The sequence below is a fragment of the Euprymna scolopes genome, chromosome 18 (assembly GCF_053919585.1).
Source record: "Euprymna scolopes isolate OS-2025 chromosome 18, ASM5391958v1, whole genome shotgun sequence".
In the NCBI taxonomy this organism is placed as follows: Eukaryota; Metazoa; Mollusca; class Cephalopoda; order Sepiida; family Sepiolidae; genus Euprymna; species Euprymna scolopes.
This window is the reverse complement of record NC_136499.1, coordinates 64,116,660-64,132,875: the sequence shown is the minus strand read 5'-3', so window position 1 is coordinate 64,132,875 and position 16,216 is coordinate 64,116,660. Positions and strand designations below refer to the sequence as shown.

Sequence of the window (16,216 nt, the reverse complement as noted above, 5' to 3'; positions counted from 1 at the left end):
GTTACATCGACCGAAACGTTGTGAAAAATGACACTCAAGATGAGAACAGTAGTCCGATTAATCCAAATAATACGAATAACCAATCCTCATCTAAAAAAATCAGAAACAAGAAACTTATTTAATCACATGTGGACTTTCTGACTTAATCTTTTCGTTCATACTCATGCATTCATTCACTGACACTTGTCTCTGTCGTTTATTTATATGTTAATAATAGCAATGACGACTCAATAAAGTTATTTTAAATGTTGCAATGAAACCTTACCTTTCGATTCGACAACACCTACTTTTATGATTACTAATGCACCAGATTCGGTTTAGGCTGAAGATAAAATGCAGAATAAATGCAACTGTTTAATGGCTGACAACAATCTGTGCAAGTTTATATATGGAAATATACGGGAAATTATATTGTGATGCAGATGCTCTATGATATGAACAGATCCTCTTAAGTGAGTTATAAAACGTTTCCTCTTTTTTTTTTATTACTATAACCACCTTATGTTGTAGCGGCGGTAAATTTTTGGTAGGACCTTTCTACAAAAGATTGGTTCTATCAACACCCCCTTACGAATGAAGATGCCTCAAGCAACATAGATTAAGAAAGAAGGGGGGGGGGTGATGCCTCGGAGGATGGCCTTTTGAGACTTAGCAATCAAGCAGATACATTACAATCCCTGCTAGAAAAAAAAAAGTAAAAAAGGTCCGTGGAAAATTACCTCTTGTTAGTTTTGATCCAGTCTTTAAACTTTTCTGACGCCATTTGCAAACAAGGCTCAGCTTCGTATCGACACGCAACGTCAATCAGAAGATTACGCAAGAGTCTGAAATAGCAAAATGAGATCAGGATATCAAATTTTGAGGCTGTCAAGTGACTTGTAGAATTAAACTGTCAAGAACTTTTTTTTGTGTCTTATTGGGTTAAAAGTTTAGTGTATTTTAATTGTTCAATATCTAACCTATTTTTAAATTATAAACTCGCATTGTCCATTCTTTTAACTGGCATATTTAATATCCAGTCATTCTAAAAGAATGAACAGTCGCTTTTTTCCGACATAAATAATATTTAGCTATTTCTAAAAGAATTAACAATGGAATGCATTGCTAGGATTTCAATCATCCACTTGCCTACAGGGTTCGATTCTAGCCTTTTCCTAATATTATTTTCACTTATCTAGTCTGTCTTCTTACTTACATGAGAAGGGGACAGCCTTTCTCATGTAACACAGTGTCAATGTTAGGTGCTCAACACCCTCCCCAATCAATGAGACGGCGCCTTCACATCCACTAGGAATTTATTATTGCATAATCGCAGCAACGACAAAAAACAAAAACAAAAAAAAAAACAAAAAAACAAAAAAAAAAAACAAAAATAAAAACAAAAACAAAATACACACACACAAAACAATAAAAAAAAACGACATTTACTTTAGGCGGGTTAGCTTGGCTTCCCCTCAAACTGGAAGTTTCTAGGGAATATCAAATTATATCCCGGTCAAAAGAGATGACAATGTTAAAATTCGTAAGTTTATTTTTGGCATATAAATCCTAGCAAAATATGTCATTTAGACAATATGCACAGCGTAAGGATATACATAAATACTAAAAATAAAAATAACACACACACATACGCACACACACACACACACACACACACACACACACACACACACACACACACACACACACACACACACACACACACATATATATATATACGTATATATATGATTGATGATTGCAACGTCTTGTCAGACAAGTGCCACTCCCTCAGAGTGCCACTCCCTCATGAGCCCAAAAATGACTTCCATCGCCATAGGACTATTTTAATAGACAAATGCCTGAGGGAGTATCTATACACAGATGACGTTACAGAATCTTAGCTTTGTACGACAGCTAAGTCTCTCTCTCGGTTCAAAATGTTGAGATCCAGCAATAAGCAAGAGCAAGATAGCCAGCAACAAGTTAAACTGCAGACCAGCTTAATGCGGGTACTGATCTCCCGCTTTATGGTTTTTTAAATCAGAGATTTGCTTCTCCTAGAAATGTTGCCTTCACCACAGCTTACAGGAGCCCCAATACGCATATATGTACATACATACGCATATATATGCATAGATATACGCATATATATGCATATATATGCATATATACATACATATATATATATACACACATATATATATACATATATACACACATGTTTACATACACACATATGTACATATATATACACACGCATACTTATACATATATCCCTTCTCCCACATACAGCATCTGGTATTCACAAATGATCGCCCATCTGGTACTAATAAAGCTCAGTATCCCCTAACTTCAGTGACCTAATGAGAACCGGTATGTCAACGTGGTGATGATATGCCACTCACCTACATACTTTGGAAATGTAATGCCGGATACAAAGTTTACAGACACAGAACAAAGAATAAACCACCTCATGTATACGGATGCCGTGAAGCTATTTATAATAAATAAAAACGAACTAGAAAAAATCATAAACACGACCAGAATATATAGTCAGGATAGTGGAATGGAATTTGGGATAAAAATGTGTCCCCAATTGGAGATGAAAAGGAGAAAAATAGAGGGTATCGAACTGCCCAAATAAGAGGAGATGAGTGCGCTTGGCGAAGATGAGACTTACAATTATTTGGGAGTTCTGAAGTTCATATGATCTATTGAACATTGTTTAAACAGCTGATTATATTGTTCGTTTTGTATGACATTAATATGTTTTATTTCTCGGCTTATCGTAAAACTGTCGAAGCCGGTCAATTGGTTGGAACGCTTGGATTTGGGTTCAAAGGGACTCGTATTCGTTCGTTTTGTGTGACCGACTGAGCAGTTATCTTCCATACTGATGATTTCATTAAGTTGAAACATATACGTATGTGGATAAAAATAAGAAAATTGAGAACTGTAACACACATAACACATATTATTTATGGAATATTATGAATGAAAATAACTTACTGTTCCGAAATTGTACCTTGTGTTGTTTCCCAGCCCAGAATGTCCAAAATTGGCGTTATTTTACTCAAAACATATTTCTGGAGGGAATAAAAGAATCCATAAAATAACAATTGAAATAAATTAGACATGGAAAACATTTTTTTCTAAGATGTTTTAAAACTAAACACTTTGGAAATTGCATTCACCCCTGTTACGTTAGATAGCCATATATGAAGGATATATAAATTATATATTAAACAAATAATTTTAACAAATAGATAATTGAATCTTTCTTTTAAACAAATATACATATTTACAGCTGTGTTATTCTAGTATCGGCTTAATATTACTTCTCGAACTTATTTAAATACGTGTTATATATATATATATATATATATATATATATATATATATATACATACACACACACACACACACACACACACACACACACACACACACACACACACACACACACATATATAATGCTCCCTATCTTGGGTTGAGCATATCGGGAAATGATATACAAACTGCCATTAGCGTATGAAGCGACGCTCTTTATGTAAACAAATCGAGCGGAGGCATTTGGACGATGTCAAAACATCGTTAATTCATTACCCACTCAGCATCAGCCGAATAGTGTGATGCCTTGACTGTCATTTGGGGCGGTCGGGTTTCGATCCTGGCTTGAGGCAGTTGCCTGTCTAGCCGCACTGATAAGCTGTGAAACAGCGAAACAGTACTGTATGTGAATGACTATATATATATATATATATATATATATATATATATATATATATATATATATATATATACATATATATATATATATATATATGTATATATATATAAGTATATATATATATATCAGCCAATGAGCCCAAGTAAATATGTAGTCGTGAACGATATCGATATGGACAAATTCAAAGTTACTTTGCATTCGTCCTTCGCCTCATTTCCTACTAAAAATGTCCTATTGGATTTAAATTAATTACAAAAATCAAATTTCTGTTAAAGAAAAACGTCGTGTTTTATTGCTAGACTTTTTTTCTATAGTTGAAACACTTTTAAATGACTTAAATTATAATATTGTCAACATCGTCGTCTGACACCTTCGTTAGTTACATGCCAACTGTTTTCACCCCTAATTTCTCCTTTTCTTCCTTTTAGCGTATTCATACCCTTCATACTCTCCTCTGTATCTTTATATAACCCCTCCCTTCTCACTCTTTCTAACTTTTCCCTAAAACTATTTTAACCCCCCCCTTCTTAAACGGAAATTTGATTTTTATAATTAATTTAAATACATAAGAATTTTAACCTTGTTTCATGCAAATCATGTCATATTTTCTCTCCTCAAAAATTGAAAATGGTCTTGAACCTTTAAAATTTTTGTATTTTAATTGTTCTTGCTTGATGAGATAAATCTGATTGAAACGGTCTGCACATTGTAGCAAGATATGACTGCATTTACATAAAGAATAATATATATATATATATATATATATATATATATATATATATTATTTACAAGTTAATATATATATATTATTTACAAGTTAATATATATATATTATTCACAAGTTTATATATATATATATTATTCACAAGTTTATATATATATATATATTATTCACAAGTTTATATATATATATATATATATATATATATATATATATATATATATATATATATATATATATATATATATATATATATATATAAAAATATATATTCACAAGTTAATTAGAAATTAATAGCCGCTCCAGAAATGTTTCTACGCTGCGGACAAATCAAGACACTCTTTCCCGGCAAACGATCGTGTCATATATTGGCCGTTTAATGTGAACTGAATTTCAGAAACTAATTTTTACTATTAGCATATTACCTGTAGGCACAAAGTTACAGTGTCACACCACTAAGAAAACAATCTTTGATGGCGCTTATGGAGATGGAGACGAATATCTAGGGGGAATAACTATCATTGACTAAACAAAAAAAAAAAAAAAAGAAAAAAAAAGTGTATAAGAAATAATTTGGGACACTAAAATTATCCATCGAACAATGAAACAATTTTAAGTAAAAAAAGACCGCGTCTCTCCACAAAAGCCGAATGAAATTAGTCCTGGAAGATATGCTTTTTTATAACCGAGCGCGAAATCATTTCAAGTGATGAAAGGAAGCAAGAAAACAAATTGTAAATCAGCCTCCCCCCACCCCCACCACGCAGCCTGGAATAAATTCAAGTATAAATTCTTCACTCTAAATAAAAAGTCAACAGTAGATCTTTTTTCTTTAGGTGAACAGAAGTGATAATAATTTATATATGAAAGAATTAAAGCGCTGACGTAATTTCATGATTTTATGAGTTTGTTTATCCATCATTTCTAGTATTTAATAATATATATGATAAATACTGACCCAAATGGGGTAGTTTAATATTAAGTAGTTCTTAGTATTCATAAAAAAAAAAAATGAATATGATGAAATTTTGAGAATTCCGATATAACCTCGGCTACAGATACATATTAAATCTCTATGGTATAAGAGAATATAATTCATATGAATTATGACAGATGGTCACTTACTCTCCACGGACCGTAAGCTTTGTCAGATCGCAGTCTTTGGTTGGTTTGATATAACAAACTCAAAATCATCTTCCATGGGACGTAGTCGAGTTCTTTGTCCAAGTAAAGAGTCATATTGAGGGCCACGTTATAATCAAGATAACCAGAAGAGGCTAACGCTATCGCATCGTCCAACAGACCACTGCGATCCAAGGGAGACAATTCCTGCGAAAAGAAATTTGTGAATAAAAATTACAGTTTTTAATAAATACGAATTTATAAAGTTTACGAAGCAACCGTTTTAACCGAGTAAAATTTTTTTAAATACTACTACAAATAAAAACAAAACAAAACAAAACAAAACAAAACAAAACAACAACAACAACAACAAAATACTATTCATAAATCATTATGCGAATCTCATTCAACCTCCTCTCTTGATGTAAACCTAAGAACATCTAAATGGCGATTTAATCCTCGAAATATGTGATGACCCAATAAAGATAAATCAGGATAATATGCAGGCAAGATTCCTTAAGCAAATTCTCTTAGGAGATCTTTGGTCAATAGTGTTGTGTGAGGACGAGCATTATCTTGATGGAAGATGACACCCCTTTCTGTTGATAAAAGAAGGCCGTTTTCGTGCCAACATGGTTGAGCATATTACAGAAAAATAGGAATGATTCTTAATAATGTGAAAGAAAAAGTTATAAATTAATCATGGTGACACGTCTAAATAATAACACATAAAATAAATTACAGTGGAATGCAACTGCTAAAAATCGGCAACAACTTTTGCACCAACCTAATATATCCAAATTTGCAACAAAAAAAAAAAAAAACACCCAAAAAACAAACAAACAAACAACAAGCAATCACCACCACAACCGCCAACAACAACGACAACAAATTAAAAACAAAAGAATTATTTCTACCTGAAAATTTCCTCGCTGAAAATTTTCTGAAAAGAATTGCCATATATCAAGCGGATAATTCACCCGGTAGTAACCGAAGCGATTCACGTTGAACTTTATCCAAGATGGCAAAGGATGTTTGAGTTGGATTTGAGCTGGAAATAATATAATAAACACAATATATCAAAATTGGAATCGAATTAAAATATAATATCTTAGACTAAGGACTCATTATCCATTCCGATAGAGATATACCAATAATAAAGGAGAATAAATTTACTCAGCTTAATACTTTAATTCTTTATTCCAGTTTTAAAGTATTACTAAATGACGCTAGACGTGAAAGATCAATCGGGCAGTCTCCTGTGAATCGGCAATACCATGAAACTGCAGTAAAGTTTAATTTAAATATAGTTATGTACACATATGCACATTATCTATACCATGTAGGTATATAATATATATATATATTTTAACATATATTGTATAGGTATATATTATACATATATATTATCTTCTCTTCTCTATCTTCTATTCTATATTCTATTATATCTTCTTTCTTCTTCTTCTATCTATTCTATCTATCTTCTTCTTTTTCTTCTTCTTGTATTCTTCTTCTATCCTATATATCTTTCTATTTATCTATCTATCTATCTATCTATCTTCTATCTATTCTTCTATTCTCTCTTCAATTCTTCTTCTTCTTCTTCTTTTATTCTATCTTCTTCTATCTTCTATCTATCTATCTATCTATCTATCTATCTATCTATCTATCTTCTTCTATATTTTATCTTCTATCTATCTTCTATCTATCTATCTATCTATATATCTAGCTATCTATCTATTTATTCTATCTATCTTCTGTCTATCTTCTATCTTCTATTCTATTTATCTATCTTCTTCTTCTTCTTCTTCTTCTTCTTCTTCTATTCTTCTTCTATCCTATCTATATTTTATCTATCTTCTTTTTTTCTTCTTCTTCTATCTTCTATCTATCTATCTATCTTCTTCTATCTTCTATCTATTCTTATATCTTCTTCTATCTATCTCTCTATCTATCTTCTATCTATCTTTTTCTATTTCTTCTTCTATCGTCTATTCTATCTATCTTCTTCTATCTATCTTCTTCTATTTATCTATCTTCTATCTTCTTCTATCTTCTTCTTCTATCTATCTATCTATCTATCTTCTTCAATCTATCTATTTATCTATATATCTTCTCTCTCTTCTATCTATCTATCTATCTTCTATCTTCTTCTATCTTCTATCTTTCTTCTATTCTTCTTCTTCTCTTCTTCTCTATTCTTCCTCTCTTCTCTCTTCTTCTCTTCTTCTTCTATCTATCTTCTTCTATTCTATCTATCTATTTATCTATCTATCTATCTATCTTCTATCTATTCTATTCTATCTTCTATTTATCTTCTATCTTCTTCTATCTATCTTCTATCTATCTTCTATCTTCTTCTATCTATCTTCTTTTATTCTATCTATCTATCTATCTATCTTCTTCTATCTATCTGTCTATCTTCTTCTATCTATTCTATTCCATCTATGTTCTATCTTCTTCTTCTATCTATCTATCTTCTATATATATATTATATTATATATATATATTATATATATTATATTATATATATTATATTATATATATATATTATATATATATTATTATTTCATACATATATATATTATATATATATTATTATTATTATTTTATATTTTATATATATATATCATATATATATTATATATATATATATTATTTTATACATATATATATTATATATATATTATTATTATTTTATATTTTATATATATATCATATATATTATATATATATATTATTTTATACATATATATATATTATATATATTTTATACATATATATATTATATATATATTATATATATTATATATATATTATATATATATATTATATATATATATTATATATATTATTATTTTATACATATATATATATATATTATATATATATTATTATTATTATTTTATATATATATATTATATATATATATTATTATATATAAATATATTATTTATATATATATTATTATTATTTTATATATATATATTATTTATATCTATATATATATTATTATTTTATACATATATATTATTATTATTTTATACATATATATTATTATTATTTTATACATATATATATTATTATTATTTTATATATATATATATATATATATATATATATATATATAAAAATGAACTCATTTTTTCCCGTCTGAGTTTCACCTTAATAGGATTAAAAATCGAGACATTACATGCAAATCTATTACGCACAAGCTGCAACACCTTTCCATAACGTCGTTGATCGTAGATTCCTAGATTTCATCTGGTGAGAGTTCGCTGCAAACATCGCTTAGGATCAATGCAACGTTCCTTTTTTTCCACCATGGAATTTTATTTTCTCTGTGTTTCTTGAGTGTTTTTTCCTTTAACAACTGCGACTGATTTACGGTCGGGCGACACCGGCAATCATTGGTGTCACCATAGACCGTTCTTCATTTGTTCATACGATTACTCCACTTTATAGTTTCCTTATTTTATTAATATTTTCCCCTTCGGTTATGTCTACAGTTATTTTTAAGGAGATACTCGACTTTATATTTTTCTTATTTTAGTTATATTTCTTTCCGTCGGCTATGTACTAAGGTGGAGGGGTGAATTCTTATTAGATTAGTTACTTATTCATTATTTATTTTCTTAAATGGAAAGCTACTATGACAGCGATAAATACCGTCTGTAACCGATGTTTATAATCTACGAAACGAAACGAAACGAATTGGAAAATAAACACACAAAAAAAAAAAAAAAAAAAAAAACTACGGGTAAATATTTGGCACAAATACCCCCCCCCCAAAAAAAAACAAACATCCGAAAAATTACATACTAAAATATATTAAACTTATTGGAATTTTACAAGGTTGGTTTCTTCAAGTTTCTTTTCGGGGTTTATTTGCAATAGGATTTTTTTCGGTTTGTTTTGTTTTGTTTTTTACAAGTACTCTGAGTCTGTTACGACGCTGCTCGGCTGACACCCATGATTGCCGGTCTCGCCCGACCCGTGCTTGACGGGAATTCACTTTCAGTTTTGGTTCACAGTTTTTGCCAGGGGAGGGGGGGGGGGAATAAATACAGCTAGGCATCGTTCGCGGCGGGATTACCGCGAACGTCTGATTGGAATACCCCCTTTAAATGGAGAACTGGTTTCCACCCCTATCATCTTTGGGAAACCAAAACTGACCCGCGTTGAAACAAAGTAAACAAGTGTTAAAAGACTGCCTCGCAGTAATTAAAAAAAAAAAAAAAAAAAAATGACACGTCATCGTAACGCCCCCGCGATGACCTCATTAAGCCGCCAACTGTCAATCAAACCTCTGGGACTTTTGAACCGTTAATTTAACACGCTTCTCAATTCCTAGGTGGATGCCTATTTTTTCCCTTTCGTTTCCACCTTCGCGTCAAGGCTTCGGAGTTCAATCCGATCTTCTTACTAAAACTTTCATTTTTCTTTTTACTTTTTTTTAACACACACACCTACAAACACACGGGCAACGCTAGTATATTATATTTTGTAGTTATGAAGAAATATATATCTAATGTTCTATGCGAGTTTCAAATTATCACAGTTAATTAAGCTATGAAGTACGTCTTACAAGTGCTTTGTTGAATAACGAAATCCCACTAAACAATACATCAGAAACAAAAATATATTCCACAGAAAATAGTTGGAAAGATTTGTTTTTTTTTGGAATGGAAAAGAATTTAATAAGAAAAAATATTGATAAAAAGGAATGGAGATATTTAAAGTTTGCAGAAGCATAAGAACAAAAAATACTTAATTATTGTAGTGTTTACAGGCACCCATCCGAAAGAAAAGCCAACTGAATTCAACACACGCGTGTGGAATCGGCTTTTTTCCGCCATCTTTCATTGTTGAAAAATTCTGTAGCTATATTTATTAAATTTAGTATTTATCTTCAAAGTAAGACTAAGAAAAAATATTTATAATAAAAAAAAACAACCTAAGATTCTATTTGATTTCTTGGCCTGTTGCCAAACTAAATCACATACAAGACAAATTAACTTTCAATGAAGACACGTAATCATGTAAATAAACAATTATTCAAAGTTTTCTTCTGTAAATATTCCTCTTCTTAACATTCTAAACGTTATTTGGAAAATTATAGCCTACTGATGAGTGAAATACTGTCTCGCTACTCTTAAAGTGTGTGTGTTATATGTACGTATCATATGAGATGATAGTCAACCACAAATCACCAGATTTAAGAAAATCAAAAAAAAAAAAAAAAAAAAGAAAAAATAGATCGAATTGTTTTCTTAAAGGTTTGGCAAGAACTCATCCGATTAAAAAGGACATGTCTAATAAAACAAATAGTATAAAATATTATTATTCATTTATAGAGAAGATAAATATGTGACTATACAAAATCACAGCGGAAATATGATCTAATTATAGGAAGTGTGAGATAATAATATTGAGCAGGAAGCATACAATATAAATGTAATCAGATCGGATGAGAGTTTCTACAGAATTGAGTATCATAGTTCATATAGAATTAAGAACACAATTCTCGCGTTGCCTACGCACAGTTCAAACATTTCAAAATACAACTGTTAGATACAACACGCGGCTCTTTACAGACTTCTTTCTCCAACGTTACAACATGACAAGAAAGAAAAAAAGAAAAAAAAAAGTTACAAAACACCACACTGAAGATGGAGTATACCTCCGAAATATATTTGTGATAAATTTCAGACAGGTAAAATATTTGTTTATTTTCCTAATATTACGTTGTGATTTGGCTTTCAAGCGCACTAGGTGCGTATTTTATTTTATTCAAATGCAATCAGAGTTAAAAGAATGACGTTTCTTATCCGTCTAAAAAAATATAATTTGTGTGGGAAATAAATATTTCGTGTTTATTTTTAGACCCATTCACGAGATGTTGAGTAGATATTTTTTTTTCATCAACACGAAGAAAGAAATTAGCAAATAACACAGAGTCGTCTGTCTATGGATTCGATATTTCGTTTTAATTATAAAACTTTGTCAAGAAGTAAAACCTATTCAATAAATGCTATTTTTTTTGACAAAGCTTTATAACTAAAAAAAATATATATATATAAAAGCATGCATGCGTGTTGAATTATTTCTAGTTTTATATAGTTTGCTGGTTGCCTATTCCACTTTTCTCATTTTATAAATAGACAATGATAATATAAAATATATTTATCACAAATGTATGAATGTTTAAAAAAATAAAACGTTGTCGCTGTTTCATATGGTGATTCTTTTACTCAAGTGAATGCCGTTACAAAATATTTAATATTTTACTTACAGTTTGTCTTGTTCATCCAATGAACGGTCGGTGTTTTCGATAAAGATGTTATATAATCCAAAGCAACAAACCACTTATACCTGTTGATAAAATAAACCTTTATTAGATTAACTAGCAGGGAGATTCTTCGTTGCCCGGGATTGAATGAGGATAAACGAATGTTTCACACTTTCAATACTTTCATCGTCATCGAAATTGGTGAAATCGCCCATTTTCAATCAAATCGATTGATTGCCTGCTTTAGTTAGGGACCCCTCTCCTTGCAATGCAATGGGAGAAAGGTTCACATTCCTCCCTGCAATAATACATTATAGTAGAAAATCTGCTGTTGATTTTATAAAATTATCAGTAAATAATGGCTTCACTTAAAGTTTAAAATGCAAATGTCAAGTATCATGGTTCAATTGTTCTCTAAACAGAAACATTTATTTCGAACGCGCCTCTGATGATTTTATACGCCGAGCTATCTGCTTGTGCGATGATAGAACTTCTCAAATGCACTTGTGACGTTAGGCTGTATAAGGGTGTTAACTTTGGTAAAAAAAGCCATTTCGAAACAATACCCATCTGAGAACATTCTCAGACACGTAAAGTACATTTGTGTGAAATTAAAAAAAAAAAAAATCAACCCAGCCGTTTCAGAGTTCATGAGCGACACACAAACAAAGCGCCTTCTATATATAAGTAGAGATAAACAAAATTCTTAAGCAGATTTTCAGAAATAATGTTATTTTCGTTTCTTGAAAGTTATTGCATCATATGTTTTAATTTATCTCTATTGCTTCGGCTATAATCGACACATGGTTTACACTCATGAAATTTTTGTCATTAACATTGTGATTTAGTTTGAAAAAAAAACTAGCAGTGGAGATTATTGAAGAGTTAGACTGTCCCTAACCGCTCTCAGGCATCACATATTCATGGCTTCGAAGTTGGATTGAATAGAGCAAACCATTCTGTCAAGTAGATCTTACTATAATTTACTTTCATATAGCTGTTCAAGAAGAGGATATTCCCAAGACAGTTATAATTTCTCTGTTCAATTTTTTCCAATTTGTCTTTCTTTCGATGGGACCATGAGACTCAGCCTAATCCTTTTGTTGTGCTGTGTATTATCTTCATATATACTGAGTCTACATTGTTCGTGTACGTGTGCCTCTTTATGCGTGCTATTCTTTCGTATTCATGTTCATGAGTGTTCATGATTGCTTCACTTAAATCGTCTAGTAGATATGCATTAGTCCTTTCTATCATGCGTCCTTTCAAGTATTTAGACAGTTTATACACTTGGTATGCACATGCACAATCGAGTGTTCTTGGACATTTCTAGTTGTGTTCTAAGCATATGCGTGTGTGTAAGATGCATTTATATATCTGTATTGGCGTTGAGAAATCATACCTTTTTTTCTGCAGCTTTCCGCTTCAGCCTCCTTTCATCCATTGACCCCAGTCAGACCAAATACCGCTGATGGAGAAGTTGCCTACTGCTGACCCAAAGATCTCTTTCTCCGTCTTCGCTTTCTTATTCTCCTACTCGACTCCGCAGTCTCTTCGATCCGCAACGACCAACAAACTCAAACTAACTGCCTGGTCTATCTCTGCTAACTGAACTGAATTAACTGACTGACTAAAAAAAAAAAAAATGTGCCGTGTGCGTTTCTGTATATTTTAGGGCTAGAGGACGGATATAGGTCCCTATGTCACTGACACATCATTATGCACTCAACGCTCGTTCTTGTAAAGGTTGTTCCAGTTTTAAGCCGGTCAACCAGTTTGATTTGGTTTGACCTCTTGAATCAAGAGTCTTGATTCCGTCTGCACTAGAAATCCTGTTTAACCTCTGTAGGCTTGCTCTTCATTACACTTTCAGAGACGGATAGACCAGGTTTTACGAGGACTACCATTTGTATATGCATACGTAGATGATATACTTATTTCCAACACAGCCGTAAAAATGATCTCGATCAAGTCATTCACATATATATAGGCCTAAAAGTATTATATAGAGAGAAATGCATTTTTGGTGTCACACAGGTAAAAGCGTGCAGCTTTGAAAATCGTTCGAGAACAATTCATTTTGCAGTTGACATGAAACGTCAGAAATATAATATACAACACAATACGAAACCACTTCTGGGAATCTTAAATAATCTTTTTTGCAAGTGGGCGATTACTGCTTACTACTTGTCTGAAAACTTCTAACGAGTAATCACTGCTGCTGCTGCTGGTTCTGCCACTACTACTACTACTACTACTACTACTACTACAAGCCGATCTCCAAAAGTATGTCCTTACATTATGGGGCGCCTATTTCGAACACTGAGTGAATGAACTAGTATGAATTTTGAAATAATCACACTAAGTGCATGTCGAGATGACATGGGGTTTGGGAAAGGGAACTCTCTTCACGATGAGGAATGATATGTAAGGTTAAGCAGGTTTAAATATAGAAAGCAAGGAGACGTTTGTCGGCGTGGCACGTGACGTCACGGGATCGTAGAACAAAGAAACGAAGGTTTCAAGGGAATTCTGTGTGGATGTCAAGCGAAGAAAACGCGTGTCAATATGCTATCATAATACATTTAAAAAGTTACAGCCGCCAAAAGCGCAAAGTCTCTCCCAGTGTCTATCATTATTCATGCATCTATACTTAAGAAGTTAGCATCTAATTAGTTATAAGAAATTTAGTCTCTTCCTCCCTCTCTCTCGCTTATATTATATTTTTTTTTTACACAGGAATCACCACTTATCAAGGTCTGGAGGCCACTCGAGGATAAGGATTAGTCAATTTGATTATAGCGCAGTAAACATAAGTAGTGGGAATTTTGTAAATTGGATTACTTAGGGGGACATTTCATTAAGAACTTGTTTACATTGGACTTGAGGACAATCAGATTGTAGTCAGCTGGAAAGCAGGCAATTGGAAGAGAGTTCCACAGGCGTGAAGTTCTAAAAAAGAAGCTTTGATTATGGAATCTACATTTAGGTTTAGGCACAGACAAGGAATGTGGGAAATTATTGATAGTGGTTTCTGCCAAACGAGTGTTTTTCGTGAAAGTTTGGCGATGGGGAGAGGCATAGATTGAAGCTCAGACGAGCACTTGCCATGAAAATAACGATAAAGCAGAGACAGGCTTGCAACATCTCTTCAGTGGGAAAGAGGTCGCAGGGAAGAGAAAAGGGCATCCCCCACTAAGCTACGAAGTCTATTTTTAACTCTGTCAAGACAGAATAAGCTGCTTCTAGCAGCTTCTGCTCAGATGTGGCAACAGTACTCCATTGTACCTGGCTTTTATATAGGTAGAGAATTGCACCAGGAGTGAGATATCTACTGGAGCGGTAGAAGTATCCCACCATTTTTCCAGCGACCTTGGCAATGGATTTTATATACGTGATCTCTTTCAGGTCAGGAGTAAAGGTCAAGCCTAGAAGTTTGTCAAACATGAAGCCCTCCCAAGACGAGAGTCATTCATTTCAATTCATGCCAGATTGGCATCAGGGCATAGATGATGTAGAGATAGAATCTTGGTTTTAGATGCATTAAAAGTAACCGACCACCTCTTTCCTCATTGTATCACATGCTCAAGATCAGAAGAGAGAGAATCAGAGAGAACTTGGTCATTTACGCTCTTTGATGTGCTACCATAGATTGTAGTGTCTCCCTAAAGAATAAACTTTACGAACTGTCAATCGTCTTTTGTCTAACTTTCTATGCGAAACTACACTGAAGAGACACTCGACGGATCACAGCCATGCAAAAGAGGGAGACCAAGCGAATCATGCCGCGACTACTAGACGAAAATGTGAAGCGTCCAGTCAACGGAGAAAAAAGTATGTCTCACACTCCTGTACTCGAAAAGTCCGTAATAGAAGTGAGAAGCAGATAATCACTTATAAAGTCTTTTGGTAACAACAACATAACTATGTAAATCAACCCAATTTAGATAGGCAAACGTCCAAAGCGGACTATGCAAAGGCATTAGAAGGACTTGTTATTAAGTCTCGTTCTGCTCATGTGAAGATTAAAATAATAAGATAAATACCCCCCCCCCAAATAAATCACTCCAATTTCTACATATGCAAACACACAATGAACGTAATAGGTTAGTTTGCTTGAAGCGTTGCCTAGTGTGTATATAAAGATGATTTATAGAGGTCAATACAATACAAAAGGTGTAATGTAAGCTGAAGCAAATTAATGCATATAAGGGTGGAATAGGCTATGCAAACTCACCTTCATTAATACAATATATATATATGTGTGTATATATATATATATATATATATACGTATATATATGTATATATATGCATATGTATGCATATATATATGTATGCATATATATATATATATATATACATACACA

At 32.1% G+C, this 16,216-nt stretch overlaps 2 protein-coding genes across 3 annotated transcripts in view; one reads left to right on the top strand and one right to left on the bottom strand.

Moving 5' to 3' along the window:
- The window catches only part of LOC145297640 (glutamyl aminopeptidase-like), a 101,385-nt gene that overhangs the window by 31,410 nt on the left and 53,759 nt on the right, over nt 1-16,216 (bottom strand). Inside the window, exons 11-15 of the mRNA XM_080143745.1 lie at nt 11,851-11,930; nt 6,473-6,606; nt 5,559-5,762; nt 2,992-3,068; nt 720-824 (exon numbers count right to left, since the gene is read on the bottom strand). Of these exons, the coding sequence (XP_079999871.1) occupies nt 720-824; nt 2,992-3,068; nt 5,559-5,762; nt 6,473-6,606; nt 11,851-11,930 (600 nt within the window). The remainder of the gene's footprint in view (nt 1-719; nt 825-2,991; nt 3,069-5,558; nt 5,763-6,472; nt 6,607-11,850; nt 11,931-16,216) is intronic.
- LOC145297642 (uncharacterized) overlaps nt 1-16,216 on the top strand; it is a 50,544-nt gene that overhangs the window by 30,907 nt on the left and 3,421 nt on the right. The window lies entirely within an intron of this gene.